This window comes from Triturus cristatus, chromosome 2_2 (assembly GCF_964204655.1).
Source record: "Triturus cristatus chromosome 2_2, aTriCri1.1, whole genome shotgun sequence".
NCBI lineage: Eukaryota > Metazoa > Chordata > Amphibia > Caudata > Salamandridae > Triturus > Triturus cristatus.
The window spans coordinates 76007180-76027850 of record NC_140582.1 but is presented as its reverse complement, the minus strand read 5'-3'; the positions used below and the strand labels follow the sequence as shown (position 1 = coordinate 76027850).

The 20671-nt window shown below is 42.4% G+C and overlaps 1 protein-coding gene across 6 annotated transcripts in view; it reads right to left on the bottom strand.

Moving 5' to 3' along the window:
• LOC146861884 (uncharacterized) overlaps positions 1-20671 on the bottom strand; it is a 349732-nt gene that overhangs the window by 54741 nt on the left and 274320 nt on the right. For all 6 annotated transcript variants that reach the window (XM_085641061.1, XM_085641062.1, XM_085641058.1 and 3 more), the window contains 3 exons: positions 15567-15677; positions 12231-12341; positions 5970-6095 (listed from right to left, as the gene is read on the bottom strand). In XM_085641061.1, the coding sequence (XP_085497187.1) occupies positions 5970-6095; positions 12231-12341; positions 15567-15677 (348 nt within the window). The remainder of the gene's footprint in view (positions 1-5969; positions 6096-12230; positions 12342-15566; positions 15678-20671) is intronic.

Genomic DNA, 20671 nt, shown 5'->3' with positions numbered 1-20671 from the left:
CTGAGTTGTTACCTGCAGATGACGACGCACCATCTCTGGCGACTCTGCCTTCAGAAGCCAGTCATCCAGGTAGGTGAAAACCGGGATCCCCGACCTCCTGAGATGGGCAGCCACCACCGCCATCATCTTGGTGAAGACGCAAGGTGCAGTATTAAGACCAAACGGAAGGACCGCAAAATGGTAATGTTGCGAACTAACCGTAAACCGGAGATACTTCCTGTGCGACTTCAGGATTGGGATGTGAAAATACGCATCCTGCAAGTCGATGGACACCATCCAGACCTCTTGTTGCAGCGCCTGAAGAACCTGTGCTAGGGTGAGCATCTTGAACATCTCCTGCTTGAGAAACAGATTCAAGATTCTGAGATCCCGGATGGGTCGTAACCTGCCATCCTTCTTGGGAATCATGAAATACCGGGAGTAGCATCCCTGACCCCTTTCCTGCTCCGGAACCACTTCTATCGCACCTTTGTGTAACAGGACAAGAACCTCTTTCTGAAGTAGAATTAAATGATTCTCCGTGCAAAACCCTTGGCAAGGAGGGTAAGGAGGAAATTCCCTGAAGGGAAGGGCGTACCTATTTTCTACCAGATCAAAAACCCAAAGGTCCGAAGTGACCAATTTCCAATCCTGTAGAAAATGGGTAAGCCGCCCCCCACAGGACCTGCATGATCCAGGATGGCGGATCTAGGGCTGCTTTCCTGCATTACCAGGAGGGGTTGGGGAGGAGGAGGAGGAAGAAGGCTGATGACCCGCTCCACGAAGGCGACCTCTGCCCTTACCCCTGTAGGACTTGTACAAGGGGTTTTGTTGCTGTTGCTGCTGCTGCAGCTGACGGGAACCTTGAAAGGAAATTTCCCAAAGCCACGGTATCTTCTATAGCCATAACCCCTTGCCTGAGACTGTAGACCCAAGGATTTCGCTGTGGCCTTACAGTCCTTAAACCTTTGCAAAGCAGAGTCAGCTTTTCTCTAAAAAGCCTAGATCCGTCAAAGGGAAGATATAGAAGGGCAGCTTGTACATCAGGTGAGAAACCAGAAGACCTTAGCCAAGCATGTCTTCTCGTAGCAATGGATGAGCCCATCAAACTGGCCACCGAATCTGCAGTGTCCAAGCCAGACTGGATGACTTGGCGAGCCACAGCCTGTGAGTCCGCCAGTACCTCACTTAAATTTCCCCGGTCTTCCTCTGATAATTTTGGAAGAAGCTGCTTGGCAGAGTCCATAAGGGCATGGATGTATCTACCCAACAAGCAGGTTGAGTTGGTGGATTTTAAAGCCATACTCGCTGATGAGAAGACCTTCTTTTCAGATTGTTCAAGTTTCTTGGAATCCCTGTCAGCAGGAGCCTGCGGAAAGGCGCCCGTAGACTGCTTTGAACATGAAGCTTGCCCCTCCAAACTCTCAGGCGAAGGATGGGAAGAAAGGAACACAGGATCTCCTGGGGCAGGCCTGTACCTTCTGGACACCGACCTTGAAACTGCAGGAGCAGAAAGAGGACTGCGCCAAACCTCAAGGATCGGCTCCGTCAGGGCATCATTGAACGGCAAGAGTGGCTCAACCACAGAGGATGGATAATGAAGCTCCTCTGTAAGCAAATTAGGCTTATACTCAGCCATAGGGAGCTGCAGATCCAACAGCTCTACTGCCTTCCTTATCACAGTATGGTTAGGGTGCAACTTCCTTCGAAGGAGAAGCTTTCTGAGAAGCAAGGTCCCACTCCGGGGAGGTGTCAAGTCCACTTGCCTCACACAGACCCTCGAACATATCCTCAGGCTCATAAATGTCACCTTCCTCCATATCTTCAGCCTGGTACTGTTCTTCCTCTAGCAACCTCTGCGCTTCTCTTCTCGAGCGTATCTTTGGCTGCGGTGTCGGCGGCACCACACGCGGCGTCGATGGCTCCGGGAACGGCGTCGAAGGCGGATCCGCAGAAGCAACCTGCGTCGAACGAATCCGTGAAGAAGGTTCGCCTGAGGGAGCAGGGGACTGCCCATACGGCGTCGACATCCTTGGAGCCAGAATTTGCCTAGACGGCGTCATCGGCATGAATGGCACAAAGGGGGCCTGAGGATATTGATGAGGCACACCCAAATTAAATGCCAGAGGACCCACGGGACCCGAAGGTGCACAAGAAGGGTATGTGGCCCTGGAAACCCCACCATACATCGCATTTAAAAAATGCGAGGGATCCGAACCCGGCGCCGGGAATGAAGGATACTGGGCTGGCTCGAGATCCAATCGAGAAACCTCTGGAGTCGGAACCACCGGGGCCACAGGCGGTGCCACAGGAAGTCTCAGCATCAGCCGGATTCGACGAACCTTCAGGAGGCGGAGAAAATCTCGGTGTCGGAGACTGCTCCGGACCCTTATACGAAGGAGAATGGGCCGGAGTCACCTGAGGAGACACTGTAGGTGATGGAGAGACGAAGTCCTTAACACGACGTCGAGAAGCCTGAGAAGGCGACCTCAAAGCCGCAGGCTTCGACGAACGGCGTCGAGATCCATGCCTCTTCTTCTTCTTGTGCTTCCTCCTCGAATCATGTGAAGTCGACGACCTCAACTTCGAACGTTTTTGACCCATTTTTTCTTTTCTTACTTTAGCCATGTACAGCTTGGCTTCTCGTTCCTTTAAGGCCTTCGGGTTCCTCTTCCTACAACAAGGACAGCCCTCGACATCATGATCTGAAGATAGACACCACAGGCAGTCCTCATGGGGGTCAGTGATCTACATATGCCCCAGCACTCCTTGAAACTCGACTTCCTTGGAGCAGACATGTCGAAACCAGAGAAGGAAACCAGACAAATTCAAAGTATCCACGAGAAAGTATGGAGAGTCCGTAGAAAAACCGTTAGCGTCGACAGCCCGGAAAAAAGGGGCCGACGACATCACGCCAACGTGGCCCTCTTATGGCTCCAGTGGCGTCATGCGGAGCCATGGCATTGTGACGACCTCGTCGGCATGGAGAGCTAGGAAAAGTTTCCGCGGAATGCTGGCGCAGGAGATATTCATAAGGTGAGGAATCCACAGGCAGATGTATCCATCAGAATGGGTTTTATATACAAAGGTATTTTACCAATATAAAGCCTGTGAATGGGAAAATCACAGTTTTTGCGACTGAAAAATACCTTTTTACCATTTACAAAAGCCCTTTAACGAGTAGTAAGTGGCTTTTGTGACCTTGTCTGAATTGCAAATAGGTGGAGGCATGAAAGGGACACCACCTTCTATCAAGAACTAGCTATCTTATCCATCTGGGCTGATCTAAAACTTAGAGTGGACAAAAAGGGTTTAGCTGCCTTATTACTTCTGGATTTATCAGCTACATTTCACACTGTCCTCCACCACACCCTACTGCAAAGACTTCTTAATATCGGAATCCATGAAAATGCTTTAAAATGGATTGCTTCCTATCTCACAGACACAAAGTGCAGTGTACATACCACCTTTCACATCACCTCCTCACACACCGCACTGAGGCGTTCCTCAGGGGTTAATTATTTCCGTATTATTTACCATCTACCTTAACCCCCTTACCAAATCTAATAAAATCATACAACCTAACCTGTTAAACCTACACAGATTGAGACCCAAATAATTTAACAAGCATTTGCAATGCAATAGGTCTTGCATTAACGAGAGTTTGAGCTATTGGCATTGTAAATGACAATGCCAATAGCTTAAACTCTTGCAAATGCGAGACCTATTGCATTGCAAATGAAATTTTGGGAAAAGCGCCCCATGCCGCGCTTTCACATTAATGTCAGCCACGCTTTTACAAAAACAAAAAGCTTCCTTTTGTCAAGTTGGCAAACAAATTTTTTTGTTGTTGTAAAAGTGCCCCATGCCGTTTTCACTTTAATAGCGGCTGCGCACCTTTCTTTAGACCAGTCGCCTGTGCAGAAAGGGGCGTGGCCGACATTAAAGTGAATGCTCCGTATGGGGCGCTTTTACGACAAAAATATTTGTAATGCAATAGGTCTCGCATTTGCAAGAGTTTAAGCTATTAGCATTTATAATGGCAATTGCTCAAACTCTTGTAAATGGAAGTATTGCAAAGCAGCGGCTCCAATTGTCCCGGGCTGCTTTAAAAGTGAAGGCACTTATGGCGTGCTACATGTATAAACATATTACAGACTACAATAAACATACCGTGTAACAACAGAAGTAAACTGGCCAGTCCTCATGAGAGGTTACAAATGAAGACAAGGCGGTATTAAGGAGGGTCTAACAAGCCTATTAATGATTCAGAAGCCAGTATTTACAGAGGACAATGACACAAGCTAATTATAAATATGGGGGGAGAGTGGGCAGGGCTCATTTCCATACTCTAATACAGCATGCCTCGCTGAGCAGCGCATGCGCTGCCCAGGTTCGACCCAAAAAATGGATATACCCTAAGACCTCTACAATTCAAATTTGACGAACGACTGCTTTCATGCCATAAACACATAGATGATGAATAACCATCTAAAGCTCAATACCTCAAAGACAGAGATTATGACATGCAGGCAATGACAAAACTACTAGCATACCGCCATATGGCCTACTGAACTTGAATACCCTCCAACAACATCAAAGAGAGGTTAGAAACTGAAGAGTAACCATGGATTCTGACCTATCCTGACTAGGCCTGGTTGGAATCTTAATTACATCAGAGATCTCTCCACTTCTCTCTCCCTCAAACCATGCCAGCTCAGGATCATGACAATGCACAAAATCTCAGACTGGACAACCCAGTGCAATAAGCAGATAAGTACACTATATCATATGAAACGCATAAAGGGACCTGCAGAGCAGTTCAAAACTAACCGCATGCTGAACACCATAAAACTGCACGTCTGTCTCTTACACTTCATCATCAAACATACTGCTATGTGCTACGTTCCATAACACAATAGCTGCACCTTGTTGGCCATCACGCACGACGTTGAACACTTCCCACATAGGATCAAAACAAAAACATCCTTCCAACCACACAACCTACATTATGTAGCGTGCTAGGCATGTAGGCACGCACTTCAGTGTCCCCACGTAGGGGTAGTAAGTGCTATTTAAATGCTGCAATACTATACAATTATTCAGAGAAAAATGTATCAATGGCTTTTGACCGTAATTCTGGTCGCAAGCCATTGATCAAATACTCATACCTCAAAGGGATTGGTATCTGATTCACAAAGGAGAAGCTGTCAAAGCGGGTCATCTTTCCTTTCGGGAAACGTGACGGCAGCCTTGAGGCAAGCATACCCTACTCTCGATTTCTTCTCAAACTGGAAACTTATGGGTTTTTTTTAAGCAACACTGATCCCTTTAATGGATACAGCTGCTTTTAAAACAAATTTCCCCATCTAGGTATGCATATGCAGAGATGAAGATCTGCTGTACCTTCCAGGACTTCATCCCTGCATTTGTAGCCAATGACAGGTGTTCGTAAACTGCTACCTACATAATTTATATTCATTAGGTTAATTAGCTTGTTACTTCCTGAAAATGTACAATTTGTGACACGACCTACTTGAACATAGGTCGCATCGCAAATTGCAATTTTATTCACAAATCGGTCAGTGTCAATGTTGCACTTCCCTAGTTCATATTATGTGAAATCGTTTTTTTCTGATTGTAACCCTCAGCAGGGATAAAAAAGAATGCAATCCTTTGCAGGACTCACTGATCACATACATCAAGGGCAGGTTCAAGCCTAGATAATTTAGAAACAATATTTTTTTGTAGAGGGCGGTATAGGTTAAAGATATTTTGCTTTGGTTTAGAAATTACAAACCACTGAACCCATTAAAATATATGCCTAATACATAAACTTTCAGTTGCATTTCAGGTTTCACTTACTTTAGGAGTTTCTTTTCGAATTACCATACCTGTCCCATGAAGTGATGTTATTTCAGGATTTTTTGTGGGAGAACAATGGAAGCATGTAATGTGTTATGAGGCAGAGCAACACATATTTACCATACCTCCTTCATCTGATTTGAGGCAATGCTTTCTTGCTCTTCTCTCTGAATCTTGATGATGTGATAGATTTTTAATTCCCTGTCCGCTTATATCCAAACATTCATCTGGGGTATTTTCTGCATTTCTTCCTAGACAAAGACAACAAATACAGATTATAAAGCTTAGAAGAACTTATTGCACTCTGGCTTTTGTATTTCAAGTATGTATGTATTTCCCTCTTTTATATTATGGGTTTATACCTCAAACCGTACAAGCAACTGTGGGCTTCATTTAGAGATGGGCAGGAATGGAGCATCTGCCTACAACCCTTTTCAGGTGGAGCAATGGACGCCTGTGCCTCAGCCTGTTCCACCATCTGAAGTACCTTCACAGCAGTCCTGCTGCTGCAGAAGGGCCCCTGATGCCATTCATTCCTACCAAATGTGTGAAGGCCACTGATTTTGTTTCCAAAGCCAACTTTATTTATATCAAGTATGCCTGTTACACTTGCCGGACGGTCTGCTAAGACCCCATGGTATGTGGGCTGCCAGGCATTCAGTAGCTTTACCAAACGTACACCCATGTCAACAGAAGCACTTCCTCTGAATTATCCTCTCTCCTACGGTGGGATCTGTAAATACAGCAAGTAGGTCGCCACAGCACCAGCAGGACCTCTGCTACCCCAACACCGCGCTGTAAATGAGCCCCTATCTGTCCTGTAAAAACTAAGGAGGCTCAGGGAGTCATCTAGGAACGTGTCAAGTATATGACAATTGCTGGAATCTTCTGTTGAAGGTGACACTAAAAACCACAACTTACAAACGCGGCAGCAAACCCTGCACAAGTATCAGTGATTGCTAATTCAGAAGAAAGGCCCACAGTGGTAGCAGAAATTGCATGAAAGACACTAGTACAACAGTGCTACAACCAGGAGGCCTCTTCCTAGCAACTGCAAACATGGCAGAGAGTAGGCAGTAAATGGCATTTACCGTTCATCAGCTTAATATGTTGTAAATCTGTTGCTCAATAAATAGCACCATATATTTGGAAAGGCTGGTACCCAAGACAAGCTCCACAACAAAATCTGATCGATGTGCATCATTACTCACAAGGCAAACGTAGGAGCAGAAACCCCTTGGCAAAATAGGGTCTAAAGAGACAGTGGCATTATATAAGACAATATTGTGGTTGCAGGTGGCAAACACATACATCATGGAGAATTCAGGGGGAACAGGTCATAATTTGAGCTGGTTCCACTCAATGGGTGGAGCATGTCATTGACGTTAGACATTAGGGAAGATCAAGAAGAGAACTAAACTTAGTGAGTACCCTCATGTACATTACTGCAGCCAAGACAGTATCCCCCAGCACTTGACAAATGCCTATAAGTGCATAGTGCAGCGATTCCATGCATTGTTGCTTCAACATTCCCAAGCATAACATGGCTCCGATCACTATCACCTAGACCACCATCTTCAACGTCATAGAAAGTTACACCTAGATGTAGGCGTAAATATACAAATGTTTATTTACTTATGTAAATACGGCCCATGGCTACTGATCTCATAATGTCTGTACATACCACCATAAAGGTCAGTATTTTTTGCTAACAGAGACTTGCAAACCCTTTAATGCTTCATATATAATCACAGCATCAATTGTTTTGATCATATGTGCATTTGCCAATATTTCACTGCATGTGTGGGCTTTTTTGTGTGTCTTTGCTGATGGCACCTGTCATGTTCCCTAGCGCCTCTCGCCAGCAGCCCGGAAGCGGGGCAGTCATCCCTCGCAACGAGACTCCTCCCATGTGGTACCCCTGACAGGTTACAGTCTAGTCTTTCCAACGGCGCGTAGCTGATGCCACCAGCCGGCCGGCCGTCACTTCCGGCTGTAATTGCTTATCACGGCAGAGAACATTAGTTGCGGCGCTTCGGTTTCCGCCACAGAGCTTCGCCGGTACGCAGGAGCGTAGCGAAGGCTCTATCAGCAACCGGACAGTCGGTCCGGACCGCGCAAGGGCGCCTAAAGATTCCTCCCGACGACTCGTGCAAATGCACGGAGTCACCATTACCTCGCCCATTTCCAGCAGCGCAGGAGCGCTTTCTATTTGCCTAGGCAGTTCGTGCGATGGCACGGAACCGCCATTACTTTGTTTTCGAGTAGCGCAGTGGCGCTTTAACTTTGCACTGGCAGTACGTGCGACGGCACGAAACCGCCATTACTTCATTTCCTTCAAGTAGCGCAGTGGCGCTTTCTCTTTACCTTGACGGCTCGTGCGACGGCACGAAGTCGCCATTACCTTGCCCCTTCCCCGCAGCACACTTTGTTTTCCTTCGAGGAGCGCAGTGGCGCTTTAACCTTGCTTTGGGCAGTTCATGCGACGGCACGAAACCGCCATTACTTTAGTTCCTCCTCATAGCGCCATAGCGCGTTATCCATGCCTTGACGACTCGTGCGACGGCACGAAGTCGCCATTACTGGTTTCCGGCACACAGCGCAGGAGCGCTCTCCTTTGGTGATCCGCTAGACTGCACGGACATCGGAGACGTCCTCTCCAACACACGAACACCTTACGAGCAGGTAACCAAGTAGGGATTCCTGCTTCCCAAATCTCTATATCTATCCCTGGTGATCCTAGGAGATGTATGTTCCCGCTACCCCAGCGCTTTAGTTAACCCTGTCTCCTCTCTTGCCTTTAGGTAGCGTGGACTTCCACACAACCTCGGAGCCACGAAGGGTGCCCCATCACGCCATCCACTATCCCGCTCTCACCACCCTTCCTGGCAACCTCCCCGGTCCCCTCCTTGCCCTGGCTAGTATATTCGCTCCTTCCAGTAGCAGAAGGGCACAGGCGGGGGTTGCCCATGTCGTCCCTGTGGGATCCCTCCACAAACACGAGGTAAGAATTGTGGGGATCCGACAGTACCCCAAGGTTGAGAACATACATCTGTATGTTTTTGTATGAAGTTCTTAAGAAGGGAAATTGACTGTAGCCCTTTCTACAGTCACAACATTATTATTTATTTCTTTAACTTTATTTTTCGTTTTCAACAAACAACCGTAATACTCCCCCCTCCCCCCGACATCAGAGCACGGCAGTACATACAGGTCCAATCAAAAAAACATGTATACTTCTGTGGTACCTCAAAGTGAGACATGGCCCAGGCCATAACATGTGAGTAACTGGTCGAGCCCCATTCATTATCATACAGGGGCAGCCTCGCCGTCATCGCCCCCCTCCTCCCCCTCAGAAAGTAGCGGGGAATACAACTCTCCACTCGTTCCCTCCGACTCACTCTGCGACCCTTGTCCCTCCACCGCCAATCCCTCCATACACAGAGCTCGCCACGCCAGAAGGTCCTCCTGCAATTTTTCGTCCCTCCGAGAACACTGCATGTGTGTTTCTTCCGCCAGCGTCCATTCCCTCACATCCCTGAGCCACGTATCAAGCTCCGGGGCTTTCCGTCCCATACAGTCACAACATTAGATCTTTTGTCCGCTGGGCTGGTGTCTCTAACTCAAATTTTATTTCAGACTACACTGAATGATGGGTATGAGTTTAATTCCTACGCCTAGGCATGCAAGTTTATGATATGCATAATAACAGAATGGTAAAGTATATTGACCTTCCTTTGTCCAGCACATATTTTCAAGAATTCTGGCTGGTGCATGGTTGACCCATTACTTCTGGCTCTGACACCACTCCAAGGATATTATCAATTTGAAGGTTCTTTTTGGCGCTGTAATCACCACCTCAGACAATCTCGAGGCCACAGTTGGCGGTCACATTTGCTGCACGTGTATGGTCTTACTCGTGACTGTTTTCCTAATGGTGACATAGGTGTGGTGACTCAAAGTATAAATGTGTTTATATGTGCTATGGTCTAGCTGATGCCATCTTAAGGCAGATGAATGAAAATCACCTCCCACATTCTCTCCACTTGAGTGTGTTTTTCCACTGGCCATTCACAATGCAATCTGGAGAGCAGGTTCTTAATTTGACCTGCCACTAGTATCCAAGTCACATATGAACAAGGTGATGATGTGTCCCTAGTGAATGCATGACGTTACAACGCATACATTTACAATGCATGCCTTTACAACGCAGTTTTTACATCGCAACATCCTTTACAACGCATTATTTTACATCGCATTTTCAGAAACTACCTTTACAACACATTCCATTACAACGCATTATACCTTTACAACGCATACCATTAAAATGCATACCATAACATCGCATTTAAGGTAATTGTTGGATAGTATAGGGGTAATAATTACTATTCTAACTCCAGTGAGTGCAACAGTAGGGTAAGTGTTGGATAGTGTAGAGGTATACATTACTATTCTAACTCCAGTGACTGCAACAGTGGGGTAAGTGTTGGATAGTGTAAGGGTGCTATGCGTTGTAATGGTATGCATTGTAATGACTTGCGATGTAGTGACATGCGTTGTAATGACATGCGTTGTAGTGACATGCAATGTAATGGCTGCATTGTAATGACATGCGATGTAAAGGATGTTGCGATGTAATGACTGCTATGTAAAGGTAGTGCGATGTAATGACTGCGTTGTAAAGGTTGTTTCTCGTCCCTAGTGTGCACAAAGGAGCAACATATATGGCCTCTTTCTTAATATCCTGCTACGTGGTGGCCCTATCTCTTTGTCCTGTTTAATGTGAAGAAGGCTGTGGAGTAGACCTAACCTACTACAGCCTCCACATTATTGTCTCTTGTGGCGGTGCAAGGCTCTCTTACCATGTTAGTGCCACATGCCCATTTGGCCTTGTTTGTGGCAGATTTTAGTCACTTTCTGTGCATCTGGACACCTTTTAAGCAGGGTGTTATTTGCCCCAGTCTTGTTTATCATTATGGTCACTTTTTACAGTAAAAATGCAATTGCTATTGCTAACTGTTTTGCAAAGATTCTGATGTAGCTCTGTAGATGTTGGTGGCTGAGCAGGGGCTGAATCTGTGTTAATATCTTGGCAAATAAAGTTAGGCAGATTTGTGGAAGAAGAAACTACTCACACAACTAGTTATAAGCTCTAACCACATATTTGATCAAGGCCTCAGGCTCTATGACGACAGTATTGCACAGTCAGTCAACTATAGCCTCTGAGAAGTTTAGTAATTGGAAGGTTACATGTTCAAATCCCAACAAGGCAGACTTCATACTTCCATCTCGCCAAGGTCGGTAGTTTGAGTACCATTAAATAACGTTATTTTTAGTGCGTAAAAATGGTATGAAGCATTATATATAGAAAGTGATTATTTATCTGATGGAATATCAGATGTTTGGAGCATCAAACTCTCCTTACTATATACAAACTTCAGTATGTTTATTTCCCACTGAAAGATTTCTGGTCTAAAGTTCATACAATATTGATAGCAACAAATGGAATGTAGGGCTAATGAAGTGCCAAAAATGACAAGTTTAAAAAAATACCAAAATAACTGCCTTCTAGAAAAAATGCAGGTTGTACCTCAGATTTTCACAAGGAGAGGGCCGTTATCAAAAGGCTGATTCCACATCATCGCTCACTGTAGCCTACGACTCAAAAATCTTGGCTATTGTCTCAGGAGATAAGAACATCTGACTGTCAAGGAATAGAGGCCACCACCGAGCTTGCACTCACTATGATAGCCAGGCCCAATTTACCAGTGCCGGAAAATGTCGTTTCATCATGGAGTAGTTTTGTGCTCACCCGAGCTTCTACAAAACTGTGAACTCATAATACACCATCAGGAGAGAAATGTGACATCTGAAGTAGTCACTGTTACTTTAAACTTTCTTAGAAGAGGTACTGAGTCAGTCCCTATATCCATTCATTGACACTGCCCTAACCTTGAGTGGTGGGGACAGATTAACTCTATGCTTTAGTTCCGTCCACTCTTTTAAATGGGTCAATAAACTGGAGAGGAAAAGGCTCATAACACAATGTCATTTTAAGAAGGCCACAAATGGCAATGAGGAAAGATTCAGCAATTAGGGTGTGACCCAAAATAGGCCCTTGCCACTGTAATCATCATCAGAGATATTTTGTAGACACCCTGCATGAAGACTTAGCTAGTGATAATCTTAAAGCCACAAGACGGTCAATCCAGAAGACAGCAGAATATTTTGTGCAGGCAGACTCCCGATTCTTAAGAGCAGTGGTATATAATGTGAGATGGTGCACACCGAGGCAATATATATTAGGACACAGGAAAGGATAAGATGAATGGGTCATTTAGGCATCCTATTTCTTTGATGAAAGCTGTTAAACGTTGTATACTCACCTACTAAACTATTATTATTTTCGTTTCTCAAAGTATCTTGAATATCCACTGAATAGGTCCGCCTCTCTTCTTTTATGCCAAATGAAACAACAGATCCGGGAACCACATGTCCTGTTATTAAAAAGAAATGTAAGTACGTGACCAAAAAATAATGTTCAACAGGGTGTTTTCTATGGAGAAGGGAAATTAAAGGTGGAGTTAACCACACCACACAGTGTGTTCAAAATATCTTTGCTAGAAATTAGAGATCTGAGCTATCAAGTGATAGGATACCCTCACTATATTGCATATGTGATGCTGCATGACAAAAAATATCACATTCACTAAATTGACCTGACTACTACTTCAGAAGGCAAGTCTACATAAGTGGATGTGGAGGTAATTTAGTAATTTTATACTTGCCTTGACTAAACGGTGGCAGGTGATGCAGTGGATGCGATATTTTTATATGCTAATATTATCACCCATGGTACATATGGGATAAAGTACTTCCTGTCGTACATTATAAAGATCTTGAAAGTCACTGTGGAGTACAATATCTATACCTTTATAAGGCTATGAGACTCATTTATTGTAGAAAAGAAGAGGCAGAACTAAGCATATAAAATATTCACAATGGAATCATTTTTTTAAAGTTTAAAAATATCAACAGTAACTGTGTTTTTCAAGTGAATTTTATTTTTTTTATGGTGTGTTACTTTTACCAGTCATATAGCCATTCTAGATTGCCCACCACAGCCATGAGTCAAGATTTTTTGAAAATCACAAATTTAGAATACTGCAATCTCTCTAAAAATTCAGATTTTTGGTGTTTGGTTCTGAAAAAAAAATCATAGCTTTGTCATCATGATTTTCTCAAAAATCTTAATTTTACCATAGCAAATTCGTTATTTTTCCGTTTTGCTACTTACATTTTCCACCCCCTTCAGAATATTTGCATCCGACCATTCTAAAGTTGTACCAGTGGCCGTGGTTAATGTATGTAATGTAATGTAAGATGACTAGGAAACCTTACTTACTTAATAAGTAAACACGATCGTCTACTTTTTTTAAGATATACTAAAAGGGTATTACAGTGAAAACATATGTTCTGAAACACAAGTGTAATGGAGCAAAGAGTGTCTCTGAACACCAAGTAGAGTCAGCAGAAATTAATTGTACTTAACAGATGAAGAAATATAATTGAACAAAGTAATTTTGTTTGTTGTCTTTTTAATGAAAATAAATTAAGGCGTACATTTAAAAGATACATATACTAATCTGAACAGCACGCAACATATTTCAAAATTAGCATTTTTCCCATGTACATTTCAGTGTACAGGAACCTGACAACAGCAGGCAACAAATACTCTTCTGGTTAGCACTCTAGGTGGTAACTGTGTTTTTGATTACCATGATGAAACATAAGTGGTGTGCAATCCTATTTTGCCTCTGTTGCCCAGCTTGCTTTCTACTTGTTAATCTACATTTGGGCACTTAGCATGATTCTTGTCTTTTTTGGTAATGCAATGGCTTACATGAATTGATTACCCTGTTAATTTCTTTAAATGGCATTATTTTAAAAAATGTGATGGACTTTATTGCATGATGAACAATATGGGAGCTAGACTTGCTGCATGACCGACTTCCCCTTGGATGAGGTATTGAGGGTGTTTCGTTTTTTTACGAGACCATGATTAACGTTGCCCAGGGAGATTTTTGTTTTGCCTAATAATGTATTGTTTATGGAACTTAGGGAATTGTTGAGCAGTTTTTGGCTGTGAAGTGGGAAAAGCCGGTTGTTTTATAGGACTGACCACCGGTGATCATTATTCCCTCAGTTATACTTGTGAGTAAGATATGCTCACAAAATACATTCCATCTACTACACTGTAATATTACTAATGGGGCATGTATTCCTTTATAGAAAACCTTGTGTACTCTTATACACCGCTGACAGTTATTCAATTTGAGGGTGTTGAATGTTCCTTTCTAGATGCATATGGTGTTAGGAGGCTTTGTCCAAATAAGTGAGCGAAGATCTACTTTAGCAAGTAAAGCTGCACTGTGCATTTTAGACAGGAATAGAGTATTTAAGGGTATAGATGTTGTCCAAATGATTGAAAGGATGCTATAGGATTTATGTTGTGTAAGATGAAGAGAGAAAAACATCGAGATTAATATGCCTGATGTGCAACCCCTTGTGCTGTTGCTTTGAAAGGAAGTACTTTTGTTTGCATAGACCCATATGTTTAATTAAAATACAAATTTACACAATAATATATTACAATTACTATTTAACTTTATGGGGGCGGTATTTTTAAACTATGTGTTTTCTGTGCAAAAACTATGTATCAATGTTGTGGTTTATCATACGCATATAACTGATGGTGTGTAATATGGGTTTGTTGTCTTGTTTGAAGGCAGATTTGTGTTCTTAGAATTTGTTGACATTTTTATTCTAGAATCTTTATCAAGAAACATATGCACATATTAATTGCCCCGGAGAAGGTGGTTTTCTATGATTTTATCCACTGCGTCGACAAGCAAAAGAAGCGTATTTCTCGCCACATTGCCTTTTAGAACTTTTCATAAATATGTATGGATCTAATATGTGATGATGTGTGGTAGTAAATGGCAATATGTATTTAGTTACTCTAAACTGATGTTTTAATTTGAGTTTCAGTTGTGTGTTCCATTTATGTTGTGCATTATGATGTGAATATATTTTTTAAATATTATATGTTTATATTTAATAAATTATATATTTTTGTATATTTGTTTGTCATGTAGTACGTTTCTGCACAGCTTGCACTTTAAGGGATTGATATTTTGCCATGGAGAATTTTCTTTGTTTGCTTGTCAACGTGGGAGGTTAAACAATGAGCTTTCATAAAGTAAATACTTAGGTAATAAGAATGGACTAGAACACTACAAAATATTTCACTTGCAGTTCCTGTTTACTTATCACGTCAAATTAAAAAAATTGGTGCTAATGTTCAATATCAACAATCGCACTATGTACCTCCCAGACAGTACAGGAGAATTATGGAAGCATGGCAGCATTTCTTTCTACTGCCCCGTTCTCATTAGTTTCTTAAAGTAGCATTATACATGGTCGTGCAACTCCCTCACCATCTCCCCACAGTTATTCTTGCCTAGACTGGAGAAAATGTGGATATATGACTACAGGAGGTACTCTGCACCATTGCTTTTACACCCCGGTTTTCAAAATATGCACACGTGTGATTTTAGACATGTCAATGCATTTCAGTAATTATGCACGCGACTGGTGGTGAAAAAGACACACACTTCTTCGAGGATCTCAGTGAGATGCATGCAGTACATATTACTCACCTGGGGACCGATTCCTATGTTGTCTTCTTTCAGTGTCTTCAAGGTCTAAGTGAGACTGCGCCTCTTTTTGTTTTGTCCTCAATGAAGCGACAGAGCTGGCAATAAGTGGGCCTGTTATTAGAATTAAACACGTATTAACAACTGAAGGCACCTCTTGCACACTGTGCAGCACCACCTAGGGTGTCAGCATGAAGTAAAAACACACATCTTAATTATGAATTTTGGTCTGTTTGTTAATAACCAGGAATAACATTCGTTTAACGAAGTGGCCAAATCTGCACAAGTGAGCCAATTGCGTTGATACCTCCTTCTAACTGATAAGGGAATATTGAGGACATGGTACATCATCAGTACTGTACCATGCTTCAATTTAATACAGTGCTGAGAATCCTTAGGTTTCTCGGATGTGCCCAGAACACTTTCTTATAGCTTCCAGCACAACCTGAAAAGCAACACATAACATGAGGTTTGGTTCAAGGGTACAACTTTCTCTTTAGCTTCTTCAGTACCTTCTCACTTCTATGTCAAAATCCTTATCATACACTCTGCTCCTTCTACATCTGCCCAAACATGAATGTCTCACCCGCAAAATAACCTTCAAGCACAATCTTAATATTATAATATGTCCTTGGATGTGTAGTTCCTTAGACTAGATTAATTATCTTCGCCAATTAAAATGATGATGTAGATATAATAGTAAGTAAAATTTTACTATATTTGAATATTTAAAATCATTACAAATATCAAGAGAGAATGGACCACTTGTACAAGTGTGGTTGGGGTCATTGGTTATTGGTACCTTTCATAAAAAACCCTCATACACGCACGCAGGTTGGAGGCAGTATATCTTGGTTCTCCGCCTGATCGTGACGTGACAGCATCATCATCGGGTTAGTTTTTGGTATGCTGACCTCCACCCGGCGGTAGACCCACTGACGTTACAGTAGTGTCCAGAGACCAAAAAATTCTCTTAAAAAGGTGAAGTGCTCAAGTGGAGTGAAATCTAAAATGTTCTACATCGCCATTTCTGGAAAAATCTTTTATTCTATGGAGATGTAAAAAAGGTTAAAAGCAGTGGTGTGCGTATATAGATCGTGTTACCAATCACACGCACTGGTTAGTCCATATGTGAGGTCAACATGTTTCAGCCCCGTCATGCCCAACCGGGTCTAGGGGCTTTCTTCAGGACCTAGAGATGTGGAGCGGTGTTATTTGAACAACCGTTGGAAGTGGGTTATTATTACGCCACTTGTTTAACAGGTCAATAGTACCTGGTAAGTCCTTGTGAGGGCTTCCATGGAGGACGGGCAAGAATTCCCGACCTACTGCGGTTTCTGGGAGACTGACTTGTTCTCGCTCTGAGTACGGTACGGTGCAGTTTCTTTCCTTAATATATGTCTATCCACCTTATCAAAGGCTGCTTAATAGTCTATGAAGCAGGCGAAAAGAGGACCACTTTTTTTCACAATTGCTTGCTGTGCCAAAAACAACACTGTCACTATGTTATGTGTAGTGCAACATCATGACCTAAATCCTGTCTGATAAAATAGAACTATTCGATCTTTCTCCATCCATGCTTCTAATTCTTTTAGTAAAATTCTTTCATATACTTTAACTTCTGTGTCATGTCGTAAGGCGACAGCAAGTTGGACCTGACCAATTGCCTTTTTTTTTTTAAAGGAGACAGAGGATGGATCCACCTCAGGAATCAGTGACTAGGTACAACTGAAATGATTTTTTTTTATATAAATGAGTTAACCATGATACCCAAAAATCGAAATCAAGCATTAACAGTGAATTGGGTACTCTCTTGGGTCCAGAGTGCCACTTGGTCTGCTTTGCTTTAAAGCGAATCTTGTACTTTGCTTGTTGATCATTTCTCCCTTGTAGTTGGTGTCTTGTTCGGGTGAGATAAATGTAGCAGCATATTTTAGGTCCCTGTCAGAGTACAATTGTAGTATAAAGTGTTCCCATACCATAGAACTGACTCCATTTTCGACTTCAGCATAGTTAAAATTATCCAATTTATTGATAAAGTTCTATAGCTTACTCTGATCTTTTAATTTAGCTATTTTAAAAAGAATTTACCACTGTGATCCTGTGTATTTCCTTTTCACTTCCCAGATTTTCTTCCTAAATTCAGTTTGTAGGATTTATATTTGCTGTGTGGAAGAGGGGTGAATGGCTGATTTGGTTAAATTGGAGCTTTGGTTTGCCAATTTCTGTTTTTAAGCATTTTAGTTCCAGGGTGAACCATCTCCTATGATTTGTTTTGGTGTATTTCATGATACCTGGTTTACTATTGCCAGGAATCATTTTATTCTGCAGAGATGTTATTGCTGCTGGCCATGACAATAACAGGCAAAGCCCCGTCATATTAAGGAACAGTTCTTTTAGTTTCCGGCACTCCTGACTGTTTTGACACTGTTTTAGCCTTTCCATGTTTGGTGCCATCTATATAATTCTCTTTAATCTCGTCAAGCTTTCATTTCCCCCGTTTAGTTTCAGATAGTCAGCGAGTGCTCTTGAAGCAGTCAGAGATCATTGCTGGGCAATGATCACTGTCAAAACTATCAGTGATCGAAAAATCAGAGCATGTGAAAAAAAGAAAACGTGAAACATAAGTGCCATCAAAGATGACCCATCTTTCCATGAAATGGATGGTTTATGTTTCCTGCTGTGTTAGATTTATAGCATCTTGTAAGAGGGAGTAGCTGAATGCTATAAAAACACTTACCGATTAATTTTCCTAGTGACTCTTGTTTTATTGTTTGAAAGTTCATCTTAACTACAGGCAAAATGATACGAGGAATAGGTTGGTTATTGTCGAATAAGTTAACATTTTCTGTGATCATGAGTTTGTGATCTGATAATGAGAAAATTCATTTTTCTAACTCATCATTCTTTATCTACTGCTTTGTAATCCTTGTTATGAATATTTAAATAAACATGTATTAAAATAATTTTGATTTTGATGTTGTTGATACTTAAGTTATGAAGGATTACTGCTTGAAAGGATCTGCAGGCGATGTTCAACTGTGTTCTATTGACCTTGATAGTAGCTGATACATTCATTGCTAAACCTCCAGACGACTTCCTATGTGCACTGCTTGACATAGCCAGTGTACAGAATTCTTGGAAAAATATTAAATGAATTGGTTGTAGGCTCCAAATTTATTGATGGCAAATAATATCCCATTGTGATATAAATGCAAGACTGTCTGGTTTCTGGAGCAGTCTATACAGGCCAGCGACGTTCCAGGAGATAATTGTGAGCAAATTGGGAACCAAGGTTAAATAGGATGCTGTAGGTGTTAAATAGTTGTTAGGGTAGCCGACTATCACTAGGGCTTTAGACGGATGGAAGCCAGCTCCAATCTGCTAGGTTTCTTTGATCAATAGGAGGACTGATTGGGCAATAATGGCCAATATTTTTCCGCATGGTGATATATATTATATATATATAGAAATAACAGTAATTAAAGCCATTTTTCTGCAAAACACCCAACTTTCCTGATGAGTTCACAAGACGCTTTTTCATAATGCACATGTTCCATCACTCAGATCAAGTTATCCAGATTCTCTTTTTCATCCTACATTACAGTGGACACAGTGTTAACCCTTCTCTCATTAAGACTGCCACTGTGATAAATTAGGTTGCTGATTGTGGGGTGTGAACCCTTCTCAAGCAACACAGTCCTTGTCAGGGTGCATTACAAAAGTCACTAAATGAATATGTACTTAATCCTCTGACAGCTTGGCACAAAACCAGTCAGACTTAATTTAGAGACAATGTGTAAAGTATTTATGCGGCACTAACAGTAATAGAGTGAAAACACAACACAAGAAAACGTTCACACTGATTTAGAAAAATAGAGTAAAATGTAATAAATTGACACCAAAAAGACAAAACTCCAATCAGTACAACCAGATCTATGCAATTTCAAAGCTTTAAGGTAAGTATAGCGCCTAAAAGCACAAAGCGCCACTCGCGGTTATCTGGTTGTGTGAGACCGGGTGAAAGTCAAAGGTTCATAGCGACTGCGATGAAGCATGGGCCGGATACAGGGACCAGGTTAGTTCTGCTTAAAAACGTACCTTTTCAAAGTCTGGCACAAAGAATCCAGTTTGAGGTGCAGGAGGCCACGAGGAGCAGGGAAAGCATTGCAGATTGTTATGGCTGTAGTGCAAAGAGCATGTCGGGTGTCGCGTATGGTCGTTGCTGTAGCACGAAGATCCTGTTGGGCATCGCGGACGGACGTTCCTGGAGCTTCACATTCATGGTCACCATGGACTGTCTATGCTGTAGCACAAAGTGCAGATCTTGCGTTGCCGGTTGTCGATGTAGCACGAAGAGTCAGGTTCACCGGAGCTTCGCGTGTGCGGTCGTCACAGGTGTCAAGATCTTGGCACGTACGGGCCTGTTCATGGTCACACAGAACACCAAAACTTCAAGATTTCTCCTTTTCTTCACAGGAGGAGCTCAACTGATGCCAACCTAGCATGAATGTCATTTAGCTTGCCCCTTGCGACCCCAGGCACTGCTTTTGCGATCCCTGGCCTCAGAGGTGACAAAATTAGTGCTAAGAACACCAGGGTGACACCACAATCATTATTTTCTGCCCATTTTTAGTTATACTAATAGTAAATAATATTGGATCATTTGTTATCAGTGTAATAAAAATGGAGCACAATAAAATGGTGGCAGCTACGGTAAGTACAATTTATTTTAAAATGTATGTTGTGGGTGTGTGTTTATGTGAGAAGGTGTGTGTATGTCTAATCAAGTGCGAATGTATGTGTAAACGTGTGAGTGTGTGTGCGTGTGCGTGAGAGATTCAGTGACAGGTAGTGAGTCAGAAGAGTGACATTGAGTGTCAGTAAGTATGAGTGAGTCATAATGAGTGACCGCAAGTGAGTGAGTATGAATAAGAATCAGTGTAAGGAAGTGTTAGAGTGTGAGAGAGAATCAATGAATGTGTGAGTTAGTGAATGTGAGTGTGAGTGAAAATATGGTGTTATAATGGCAAGTATGTTGTTGGTCATGACCTACTGAAGGTAATTCTTGTCTTTTTGTGACACCCATAGTAAAATACCGATGCTGA